This window comes from Callorhinchus milii, unplaced genomic scaffold (genome assembly GCF_018977255.1).
Source record: "Callorhinchus milii isolate IMCB2004 unplaced genomic scaffold, IMCB_Cmil_1.0 Scaffold1, whole genome shotgun sequence".
Lineage (NCBI taxonomy): Eukaryota > Metazoa > Chordata > Chondrichthyes > Chimaeriformes > Callorhinchidae > Callorhinchus > Callorhinchus milii.
This window is the reverse complement of record NW_024704742.1, coordinates 42,339,240-42,352,575: the sequence shown is the minus strand read 5'-3', so window position 1 is coordinate 42,352,575 and position 13,336 is coordinate 42,339,240. Positions and strand designations below refer to the sequence as shown.

At 38.8% G+C, this 13,336-nt stretch overlaps 1 protein-coding gene across 2 annotated transcripts in view; it reads left to right on the top strand.

Moving 5' to 3' along the window:
• kcnip4a (potassium voltage-gated channel interacting protein 4a) overlaps positions 1–9,679 on the top strand; it is a 559,101-nt gene extending 549,422 nt beyond the window's left edge. For both annotated transcript variants that reach the window (XM_042340971.1, XM_042340966.1), the window contains 3 exons: positions 5,668–5,772; positions 6,985–7,047; positions 8,826–9,679. In XM_042340971.1, the coding sequence (XP_042196905.1) occupies positions 5,668–5,772; positions 6,985–7,047; positions 8,826–8,873 (216 nt within the window). In that variant the 3' untranslated portion in view covers positions 8,874–9,679. The remainder of the gene's footprint in view (positions 1–5,667; positions 5,773–6,984; positions 7,048–8,825) is intronic.
• The last annotated feature ends 3,657 nt before the right edge of the window (positions 9,680–13,336 follow it).

The following is a 13,336-nucleotide window of genomic DNA, read 5'->3' as shown; positions in this document are numbered from 1 at the left end:
CCCGTCTTTATAAAACACTCCAAGATATCGTGGAGTCCTGTAGTATATTGGTTAGAGTGCTCGCTTTACAAGTGAGAAGACTTGGGTTCAATTCCCAGGTAGGGCGAAACGTTAGGCATGTTTCCTTACTTTACACGCCTCTGTTTACCTAACAGTAAGTAGGACCCCAGTTTTTTAGTCGATTGGCGGATTGCTTTTCCGGGGGTAATAATCCCTTAAAAAATCACTCAATCCACAGCTGTTTGTGGGACACTGCTGTGCACAATTGGCTGCCATGTTTCACCCACAAAATATACAGCCAATTCACTTTACAGTATATTCTGTGAATCGCTTTGGGGCGTCTCAAAGACGTGATAAAATGCTATATCAAATACAAGGATTATTATTATTATTTATCCTATACAAAGGGCTCCATATAATGCAAGTTGTTGTAGTTGTAAACTGAGAGTCTACCCAGTTTACATGCTGCCTATTGATGCCTATGGAGTCCTGTAGCTCAGTGGTTAGAGCACTCGCTTTGCAAGCAAGACCTGAGTTCAGTTCCAGGCAGAGCGAAATCTTGGGCAAGTTTCCTTACTCCACACGCCTAATAATAATCCCTCCAAAACCAAAAAAACAATAATAAATTGGTCATTTTCAATCTACGACTGTTTGTGGGACATTGCTGTGCGCAATTGGCTGCCGCGTTCGCCCACAAATATACAGTCAATTCACTTTACAGTATATTCTGTGAAGCGCTTTGGGACGTTCTCCCGACATGAAAAGCGCTATATCAAATGCAAGGATTATTATTATTATTATTACTGTATGGAAGCAAAGAGAGAATGTGAGAACAGATTAATACAGAATTAAAATCAATGGAGACATGAGTGGGTAAAACAAAACCATCTGTCAGGGAATAGAGATATGAGTGACAAGTGAGGGAAGCATATCACACACAGGACCAGAAATCTAATGAAACCAATCATGCTTCAATCAGTTGGGTGAATAACAGCATGAAAGAAATTTAAACATCACGTAGTCCTTTAACAGCCATTCAAGTGGGAAAAAGAAAAGGATAGTGCCCTTCCTCTGAGAATGAAAGTATGTTTACAAATAATACTAAAGCCTCAGACATCTTTTTGCTACATCGCTATAAAGGAAAATTCCATTATAACAACATAAATTGTATTTATATAGCGCCTGTCGCATCAGGAGGATGTTCCAAGGCACTGGGACACATCGTAAATACACAATTTAAGCACAGGTTGAAAAGAGCCAAGACTTGGGGACCCCAGAGGATGTGTTGGGGGTACTTCTAGAAATTACCAGCTAAAAGAATACAGCTTGCCATTGGAAAGATTGGAAAGCTTCCCACTGCTTGCCTAGCTGGGATTATCTAATCATAAGAGCTTTGGTTTACAGAGTTAACAAGAGCTGAGTGAGAATTAGAAAAGTGAGGCAGTTCTGCAAAATATGTTATTGGAAAAGCTCCAAGACAAAGACAGGTTATGCTTTATTATTCTTTGCAACAACAAGGAACACTTTATGTCTCAGGAATCCATTGAGGGCTTTTATATTGAAATGAGAAACGTACCATAGAGACTCTACAACTGTCAAGAACTGTGGAAGGCTCAGGGAATATAATATAAGAAGTCTATGAGCCCTGGGAGAACTTCTGTCCAGCATCAGAAATACAAATAAAGCAGAAAAGATCAATTGGGGATTGAATCAGTGTGTCAAGCCTATCTTAGTTGTTAGCACTCCTCACTTCTGAGTCAGAAGTTTGTGGATTCAAGTCTCCACAAACTTCTGACTCAGAACTCAAAGACTAGGCTAGCGTTCCAATCCAGGGATGAGGGTGCATTCCCTCGGACGAGATGTTAAACCGAGTCCCCCCATCTGTCTGTTCAGGTGAACATTAAAGATCCAAAGACATTATTCGAAAAGAATGGAATTTGTTCTGGTGTTTGTTCGAAAAGGGAATTTGTTCTGGTATCCTGGCCAACAGTCCTCCAAATAAAATTGGGCATTCACTCTGTGGCTATATGTAGCACATTGCTGGCTGCAAATTGGCTGCCACATTTGCCTACAAAGTACAGTTACTACACTTTACACTATATCCTGTGAAGCACTTTGAGTTATCCTCCCGATATGAAAGGTGTTATATCAAATGCAAGGATTATTTTTATTAGATTATTTTGGTGTTCAGGGTCCCTAAATATTATTTTCCGTTGAAGTGAACTAATGTTTGTTTCATTCCAAAATGCTTGTATTATCATTTATTTAAATTCATTTTTATTAAATCCTTGTTATTTCATGTTATAAAAGCTGTAGCTGCTCCCATTTCTCGATGTGAGTAGCAACTATAAATCAGTTATGATTTTTACAGCAAATTAGTTATTGCAGTTGCAAATATTATTGTCTTCATAGGGGAACTTTTATATAATGGTTAACCAATTGAAAATTTATGCTTGTTCCACTATGACTGTAAGTCAGTTACTTTGCTTATTTACATGTCAGCCTGGGTCACTTGGTTGGATTGTCACACTGAGGCCAAAAGGATGTGGGTTCAAGCCTCACATTGGGACATATTCTCGGCTGACATCCAGTGATGCAATATTGCATGGTCAGAGACGCTATCCTTTGCCTGAGATGTTATACCGAGTTTGGTTGACCTTAAACGATGCCATGAAAATATACAGTCACATCACTTTATAGTATATCCTGTGAAACACTTTTCTCCATGACATAGAAGGCGCTATATCAAATTTAAGGATTATTGTTATTATTAATGGAGTTTCTCCTGGTGTCCTAGCCAATAATCCTCCATATTAATTGGTTGTTCACCTTGCTGGCTCTGAGTTTGCTAAGGGTCTCTACGCTTAACTGTAGTTCCTCAAAAAGCACTCTGAGATGTTTTGACCTGATAAGACACTATAAAAATACAATTCAATTTATATAGTGCCTTTCACATCGGAAAACATTTATTAATGCTTGACACCCAAACTAGGGGTGGGAACCAAGAAGAGTTGTGGAGGGAAAGATGATCAAAGTGCAGTCAATGGGATAGATGCAAAACTGTGACACTATCATTGGAGAGCAGTGGAAAGCTAGTGAGAATTTAAGCGGGACTTTTAGTCTCTTTACCCAAATATTTTTTTTCTCTACGTAATATATATATATAAATATCAACAAACAAAAACAGGTTTAAATCTTGAACTGTGATCGCCCACATTTTCCATCGATGGGGAGTGATTCCCTTGGTGCATTTTATGGAATGCTTTCGACTTTGCTCCCCACACTCTGGGCAGATTTTTTGTACATTTCAGTTATTTCAGCAGCATCAGAAGCTAAACTGTAGTTCTACTCCTTGATTCTTTTTTCCTCTCTGCTTTTTAATTTCCCCCACTTGACTGTGTTCTCAAATGCCCACTCTGCTCTCCCTAGCTACAAAAAGATAAGGTTAAAATATTTTGACCAAGGTATTAAATTGAAGGAAACAGGTAACCTTGTATTTGCTAAGATATAAACATATTGTACTTACCCCTCTCAACTCTGCGGCTACCCATGATTGTTTGTGGGCCACTCCTTTGCACAATTGGCTGCCACGTTTCACCCACAAAATATAGTCAATTCACTTTACAGTGTATCCTGTGAAGCGCTTTGAGACTTCTCAAAGACGTGGTAAGGCACTGTATCCAATGCAAGTATTATTATTATATGGCAGCATAGTGCTTCTGCAGCACTCTTTCTGCCTCTGAAGGTATAAGATAAATAATTTAGTGTGGGGCTGCAGGAATACCACATATATAACTGCACACATACAACATGCATGATAATATATACGTCATAACATCACACTGAGATAGCAACTCGCCTCTCAGGACACTAGATGGTAAGGTGGATATTCTGGGAAGACGAGATCAAACGGGTCGATGAAACGAGTAGTTTCCTAATCCAAAACTCTCTTGTGACGTGAGATCTCGTGATGCGTGATGTACAAGCTGCCAGTTCTGTATCCTGAGGCGAGTGTCATTTAACTCACACAGACCAATAGGCAGAATGATAGGAAACTATCAGTGGAAGCATTACTCACAGATCACTCCAGTGATAGGAAATCATTCTTTTGACACAAGGTAAGAGTTAAATCTGAATCATTTTACCGGAAAAATGTTTGGCTTAATTTTGGATTGTGGGCCGCAGATTAAAATCAGGACCTTGCGAATATTTGTACTGCTTCCCTTTCATCTTTCAGTTAGCGGTTCAAGCAAACAATTGTTGCAAATAAGTGATTTGATTCAATGCATTACTGTGTCTGAGTAAAATGAGCAGCGGAATGCCTCTATTTCGTGAGCTGAGCATTACAAGTCAGATAATTAGGGACATTTGATGCCTGGGTCAGGAATTAAATATAACAGGAATAAATGGAAAGTGATGTGCTACATTGGGATTTTATGTTTATATCATAGTTGTGCTTGAATAAAGAAAGTGCTTATTTCATTGAATCATTATTAGACTCAAGTGTAATTCTTTCCTATTCCTGAAACAAAACAAAGTAAAATTCATGAGACATCTGTCCCTGCTACTGTTACCTCTGGCATTATCATTTTGTTGTTGCTCCTAATATGTAACACAAATATACTATCATTTGTGGCTTCACATAGGTGTTTAGTTCCAATCAATAAAAAGACCATTGTGCCAGGAGAAGGTTAAGATTGACAGCTGATGTCGTCATTAGACACTTCCTTTCATTCATTTAATTAACTTTGAATCCAAAGAACCTGCAGAGGAACATTTGATGTGTTTGTACCGTTGGGGATTTAGAATTGATGTCTGTTCAGTTAAATTTATTCATTAGTTAATTGCACCAAGTTGTTTGAGCAAATATTGAGAAAGCAATTAAAACAATGAGAAGCATGAGGAGGCTGAAGAGACAATGGACATGTTCGTTGCAATATAAAAAGGGATAAGAAAGTATTAAGGATTTATCTCACATCCCAGTGCAGTTCAAAGCATATGAGCTACTCGGAATTTACGTGATTGAGACAGCTTGGACTTTAGGAACAACTTATAATGCTTTTCATGAACATGAATGTCTCAAGTACTGTGGATCATTGATATCCAAGCCTCTCCAAGCAGGTCTGAAGTCTTTTTGATCAACACGCAACACTCTGAACTAGTAAACATCTCTTTTGCTCAGGTAAGACAATGTAATAAGTCGCTCACAGTGTGTGAGAAGCATTCAGCTCACTCACCTATCTTCGCAGGTCAAAGGTTTGTGGAGGTGAGGGCACATGTGAGGCTACAATCCGGGAACTCTGATTGCTTAGGATATAAACAATGGAAGGAGGAAGGGTAAAATGCGGTATTCCTAAATCAATACATTTCAAATAAAATCAGTCATTCACTTCATGGCTATTTGTGGAAAAATTGGCTCTTGCATTTGCCTAGAAATACACAGTCATTACATTTCACAATAAAATCCTATGAAACTTTGAGACATCTTGACGACGTGATATGTTCTACACCAAATGTAAATGTGATTATTAGTATTATTCCTTATTAAAAATCGGAATGCATTTAGGAATACCAAATTTTCTCTGCAATGTACATTGGATGTTTGAATAAAATCAGCCTAATCTAACTAATCTCTTACATTTATTTTTATTTTAATGTGCTTGGCAGGAGATGCTGGACATTATGAAATCGATCTATGACATGATGGGAAAATACACGTATCCTGTTCTCAGAGATGAAATTCCAAGACAGCACGTGGAAATCTTTTTCCAGGTATGGAGTGGGAAATATTACACTCTCACCCCCATTTTGCAAACTATTCTAACCAATGCAAGCAGTTTGTAAATGGCCCTATGTAGAATAGTTCATTTAGACCATTAATTGGACATCATTTGGGTAATTTATTTGTCGTAAAAGACCTGCAGTTTGCATTTGTACCAGTATTGACCACGACTCCAAATTACTTTGCTTATTTAGGTATCAGCTTGGTTAATTTGGTAACACTTCTGTTGTAGCCATGTGGGTCCAGCTCTCCAGGGTGTCCCCTCACTGGGAGAAGAAGAAGGAGGGGTCGCTTACAAAATATTATGCTCAATTTGTGCTGGGCAGTACTGCATTGTTTGAGATACCAAATTTTGGATGAGATGTTAAACTGAGGTCCCATCTGCTTGTTCAAGTGGATGTTAAAAATTCCAAGATACTATTCTAAAAGAGATGATTCTCTCAGTGTCCTGACCAACAATCTCCCAAATAGGCCATTTGCTTCATGGCTACTTTTGGGACATCAAACACGTGCAATTTGGCTACACAGTCCAGTCATTGCACTTTATAGTAAGTATATCTTCCTTCGCATTTTGAGATATCTTGCAGACATGAAAAGCATTATAATAATCTTTGCATCCTTACATTATGTCAAATGTAAGTTTTTTTATTATTAACAGATATTATTATAAAGTACTTTGAAACATTTGACTCTACAGGTGCAAATGCAATTATTATTACTATTATTAAACAGTCCAGCTCCTATGTGACCCTCCTCGCACACTGTTGTGAATTCTAACCAGAATGCCTTTTGTAGCAGCAATGGCTCTTTAATGATCACAATTTTAAATAGCCAGAGGTGTGTTTGCCACAGCCTAAAAATAGACTTCTTTGCTTTGTTTGCCTTCTTTCAAGGTATGCCTCAAAACCTACCTCATTGATCGTGTCTTCTAAATCTTTACCCCTCCCCCATTCTCCCCCCCATTTCCACCCCAGCTCATCAAGTGCTTTGAGACATCCTCCCGACGTGAAAGGTTCTATATAATTGTTATAATTGTAGATTGTGTTTTATTGTTTGTTATTCCTTCCATGAAATCTGCCAACAGATTTAATAATCCCATTTAGAGAGAGGGATCGTTCAGCAAACCAGCAGCATGTCTATTTTGTCTCTTACTGTTAAAGAATAACATTGACATTTGTTTTCTCTTTAATTCCGCCCAACAGAAAATGGATAAAAATAAAGATGGAGTGGTTACCATTGATGAGTTCATCGAAACCTGCCAAAAAGTGAGTGTTCTCACACTATTAATGTAGTTAGGTCTTGAAGTCCAATCACATCTGAAGATTTTCCTCTTTGAAAGTGGCTTTGATCACTTCCACCCCTCTTTTCGGTCCCGTGTTAAGTGCTCCGAGATGCTGTCCGCATGAAGGGCGCTATATATTATATATTAAGTTGTTGTTGTTGCGGATCCTATGATCTAAACTCCTTAACTGCCCTCGACTCCCCCTCAGACTCACCTCTGCTACATTGCCCACCACTGACTGTACCTTACCCCAATGTAGCCCAAACCCTCATGCATGCGCTTGACATCTCCCGCTTGAATTACTCCAACACACTCTTCGCCAGTCTCCCCAGCTCCATCACAAGATCCAGCTCATTCAAAACTCTGCCGCCCACATACTGACCCGGACCAAACTCCGTACCCACATCTCGCCAGTTCTGGCCAGGCTCCACTGGCTCCCCATCAACGAAAGGATCGACTTCAAGATCCTTACTCTCGTGTTCAAATCCATTCACTCCCTGGCACCTCCCTACCTCTCCGACCTCCTCACTCCCCAATCCATCACCCGGTGCCTCTGCTCGACTAGCACCGGCCTCCTGCTCATCCCTCGCACCTTCCGCCCCACCATCGGAGGTCGTGCTTTCAGCCACTGCACCCCAAAACTCTGGAACATTCTCCCTCAATCCCTCCACCTTGCCCCCTCTCTCTCCTCTTTCAAGTTCCACCTGAAAACTTTCCCGTTTGACCGTGCTTACGCCACCTCCCCACTCCCCTGGGCTCGGAGTCAGGCTCCGCTACTATTAAATGTTCTGAGACACTATCCTGCGTGGAGGGTGCTATGTAACTGCAAGTTGTTATTGTTGAAAAATCACATTCAGGATAATTATCAGCAACTTCCTGCCTTCTTTCTCTCATCTTCCCCCTCATCTCCAAAGTAGCTGTCCAATACAATTATATATCCTGCCATTGATACCTTTTTACTCTGTCCTCAGTTGTGAGTTGAAACAAAGGTGGAAAGTAACAAATCTGTTTTAGACCATTGACCATAATTAAAAAACATACCCTATATAAAGTGTATAATTGTTAGGATCTGTTAAGCGTGTACAACTCCATCAGTTCGCAAGTGTCAGTGAATGGCCTTTGGTCACAAATCGTTTTGATGACAATTGGAAATGAGATTGGCATCAGTGTGGAATTCCAGTGGGTTGTTCAAGAATTGTGGATACTTTAGGAATCCTGGAGATGAGATCCCATTGCCTCCATTGTCTTAGCCATATTCTCAAAACCATCTGTATCTAATAATAATCCTTGCATTTGATATAGCACCTTATCACGTCTTCGAGACGCTCAAAACGCTTCACAGGATATACTGTAAAGTGAATTGACTGTATATTTTGTGGGCAAAACGCGGCAGCCAATTGCGCACAGCAGTGTCCCACACACAGTCGTGGAGTAAGTGACCAGTTTATTATTATTATTTTTTTTGAAGGAATTATTACCCCGGGATAAACAATCCCCAAATTGACAAACAACCGGATTCCCACTTATTGTTGGTAAGCAGAGACACATGGAGTAAGGAAACTTGTCCAACATTTTGCCCTGCAGGGAATCGAACCCAGGTCTCTTGCTTGGGAAGCGAGTACCTCTAAAACTGACCACTGATATCGTGTGATCACAAGTCTGAGCTGTCAGGGTATCAATGCTCCTGCCTGATTTGCTGAATGGTATGCACCATGCAGCATTGTTTTTTCAAAGATTCCCGTTTTGTTTTCTCCTGCACAGGACGAGAATATCATGAAATCCATGCAACTCTTTGAAAACGTCATTTAACAACAGCAGCGATCAAGCACTTTAAGGGGCATCTTCAAACATTCTGAACAAACAAATGAATGGCGACCGTAAACAGTGGAGACACCAGGGCTATTGTACCTGAGCTCAGCGGGCACGCTGAGTTATGTATTATGCGAGTGAGCTTTGTTCAGTTGTAAATATTTCGACTTGTTTATTTTGAGTTTATACACACATCTGCATCATGACATGAAGAACATTTTATTCAGAATCTCTGCGTTAGTTGGTCATGTAAAATGCATGCTTTCTAAGTAAACATCTGAAAACAAGAAGCCCTCTTGGAAATAATAAAAGCTGGCTAATGTCACCATGGTGACTTTGCTTTTGATCATATGGGCGAAAAGCAGATTTCATAGATGTGTACATATGTGTGTGTGGCTATGTAGTACGGCCCTCCTGATTTGCAGTAGACTCTTTGGCAAATTGAAATAAGCAGCACTCTAACCAAACATGATTCAATAATCCATTTAAGTGAGATTTTATTCACAGGGCAATGTGAAAGGGGACAAACAACAACTGTACATATTACATACTGTCCATTTGTACATCACAATTTCTTAACTAGAATAACACAGCACCTTTTTTGTTGGCAAGAAAGCAGTCCCACGACTACTTCAGGTATACAAGTAGAATCCTAAAGGCACGTACATGCTGATCTGCTGTGACTTATTTATAATGCAAGACTCGAGGAGTAGCACAGTCCATGTACATCTGAGATTTACAATAGTCTTTGTGTATTAATAGGTGTACATTTTGTAAAAAAAATAAAGAGAAAGTTTATCAGAGGACATGCTGGTGTTGGTTTGTTTTAGCTTCTCAACAGCATCGAAATAGTTAACTTTCTACTGCTGCATAGTACAGATGCTGCAACACTGAATCAGTTTATTTTTAATAACATTATGTAGTTGAAGGACATCACTATGAATGCTAAGGAGTTGCAGGCAGCCTCAATTCCTAGAGCTGTCAAAAACAGCTGCTACAGCGGCCACAAGAAAAATGGAAACATTATCGGCATCATCAGCAGTAGTACGTAACTACACATGTTTTTTTTAAAAAAAGAACCATCTGACCGATATTCTCCCGAGACACGCTCAGTCTTTGAAGGACATTATTACATTCTGGATGATATAATTGATGTTGTGCATATAAAAAAACACTACTGAAATAACTTCTCAAACTTTTTCAGGGGCAACGGCAGTTTTAAAAAAAANGCACAATAAAATGCTGTCACCGTTTGTGCTGAACTCTTCCATTATGAGTGTATGTCAAAAAAAATTCTAGGCTTAAGGAATGAAGAAGGACAACCTCAATTTGTTACGTCAGAGATTCCACATGCGAGCTTCACAAGAGGTTTTGTGAACGCAGATGCTGGGGTTACATCTTAGGGTAACCTAAGGAGTTCCAATCAGCCATCGATCTTCCACTGGGTACCAGAAGCCTCGATTGACCACAATCGTCTTCGCAGAAGAAATTAAAATTAGTGGAGTTCAAAACGATCGGCCTAAAACACATCTGGGCGTCTGAAGGAATCACTATCAGTGAACTTTGCCCAGATCCCATCATTTCTTCTGGTGTCCTGACCAACAATGAACGGTGCAGGACAGTATTGTGTGCAAATTGGCTTCCACATCCGCCACAAAATACAGTCACTACACATCACAGTAAACGTTCTGTTGAACGCGTGGGTGACATTCAACGCCATGATAAGATACTATATCAAATACAAAGATTATTATAATGTAACAACTTTATAATTTCTGGAACAGTTCTATACATCTAGCTGTCAATACTGCGGAAAGAACAATTTATTGCTTATACAATAATTGATTATTGTTATGATATAATACATAGCACCCTTGTAGAATCCTTGCAACATTTATCAACATAAGAAGCAAATAACAGTGCAAGAGTCTCACCACTGGTAAAAAGAAATTGTGTCAAACTATAATGAAGGTACTCCCCAAGAACTCTGCCCATATGTTCTGCCATGTGTTTGAAAAATATGCTCCATGCTTAAGAGTATTAAAACCGGAATGAGAGTCTCACATTGGTTTGCCACAGAAATTTCCCTGTATATGGAATGTGCACTCTGTTCCTGGAGGGAATGCTTATCTAATCTCCTAGCTTTTCTACTGCTGAAACACAGTTCTTATCTTCCTTGTTTTTTCTAACTTCTGTCATTTGATTTTGAACAGGAGACTAACTTTTTTTTNCGAGTATTAAAATCAACCTCTGCACTCACTGAGAACTGAAAGATCATTGATTGATCTCATTTTGTAGAAGTGTAATTTTATAGAAGTGGTCAATATCCAATCTGAAATTGCTGAGATAATTCAAGAGGAGAGCAGCTGAGGCCCAAGTAGATGTCCACCTTTACAACAACTTGCTTTCATAAATGCCCATTATTAGGATAATCACTCAGAGGTGAGCAAGGGAGAAAAGGGAGAGATTGTGACTTGACTGCATCGACTGTGTGCAATGCATGAATGCTTAATAACTTTCTGGAAGACAAAATTCTACATTATTAGTAATAAGTACAGTAATTAGTGTCAGTCCTTGCCAATATTATAATCGCTGGGGATTTATTCCTTACAAATTATGTATAAAATTAAATCTATAATTATTCAATCACAGCTTGCAAATGATAGATAATCCAAAATTTATTCTCTGTGGTTTTGCATATACATATATTTTTCAAAAATAAGCTTACCAAACCTTTATTGTTATTTAAGATTAGAATTTAAGTTTGCAAATGAGTTGTTTTACCAGATAGTTGGTTTGGTTTGTAATTAAATGATATCCTCAGTTTTGCATGTTTGAAAAAATAACTTGCATGCTTAATTAAAGCAAAACCATGTATTTAGCTATACATTACTGAGCACACTTCAGATGTTTTCTTGAGCTGTTTTAGGAAAGTGCTGACATGCTATTTTTATTACCGTATCTTATCAAAATTGGGTGCGCCAAAAGAAAATTTTAAAAGGTAATTTATTTCTAAAATATTCTACCTCCTTTATTTACATCACTGCTGTCCACTCATGTAATTTTCATAGAGGAAGATGCAGATCACAGAAACATCCCCCACAAAATCTAGTCAATTCATTTTACAGTATATTCTGTAAAGTGCTTTGAGATGTCTCGAAGACGTGATAAGGCGCTATATCAAATTCAAGGATTATTATCAAATGCAAGGAGAATAATGTCATTTGGCTCATCAAATCTGTTCCTTCACAGACTGTGAACAATGTACCCTTACATGAATTCTACCCACTCACACAAACTCTTGTAGGAGTTGATCAGCCAACGATAATCCAACAAGCACTTAAAACTTTGTGAAGTCTATCCCTGACTCGAGGATCATTAAGTAAAGATTTAAAATATGAATCCATCCTCATAGTCCACACAAACCACTCTGATTGGTGATGTTTCATATTGACTTATCCATAGTCCCCGTCGCACATCAACCATCAAGTTTGGTATCACATTTGATCATCCTCATGTATTCAGGTAACAGCCTGGCTCAGTTGGTAACCACTCTCACCTCTGAGTCAGAAGGTTGTGCGTTCAAACCCCACTTTGGGGCTTTGAACTCATGGTCTAGGCTGACACTCTAATGCCATGTCAGGAGAGCACTGCATTGTTCGTGGTGATGTCTTTTGATTGAGACATTAACTCCTCTATGCTAGTTCTGCTAATGTGAGTTATGTAAAATTTATGTAATCTTTAGTCTTGCTTGAAATTATCTACTCATCCCCTCCATTTCTACACCCACCCTCTCAGTTAAATCAGTTGTTTATGTTTCTATTATCGATGCATCTCATAATTTCAGTTCATAATATCACCTCTAAATTTCCTTTGCTGCAATTAACAAAGTACCTGTTCTCTGCCTCGCTTCATAACTTGGAATCCTAAATCACAGGTTCACTGTTTTGACTTGCAATCAATTGCCCTTGACATATATCTTAGCACTTGATTAAGCTTATATCCAGCTAAATGGATTATCAGATATGTTACAAGACAGCTTTGTAAGGCTCATTCATTTTTTAAAATCACAACACGTTTGTATGTTGCCCTCAGGTCAGATACACTCACCTTCAACAATGACTTGCTAAATATCATCAAAAGTTGACACCATTCTTATTGCTCAACTATCCTCTGCAAGGGTGACTTATGTACTGTCAAGAGGCATTAGGTTGTACAATATTATTAATAATAAAAGTCCTTGCATTTGGTAGCACTCCTACAATGTCAAACAAGTAATTAGTCAAGTGTAGTAGCCAATATGCACACTGCAAGATCCCACAAATAGCCATGAATTAAATGGTCAAATTAACAGGAAGATCGCTGGCCAGAACACTGGGAGACACTCCCTTCAGTTTTTTCTAATAGTGTCATGGGATCATGAACATCCAACTGACCAGACAGAGACCTCCGATTAATGTTTC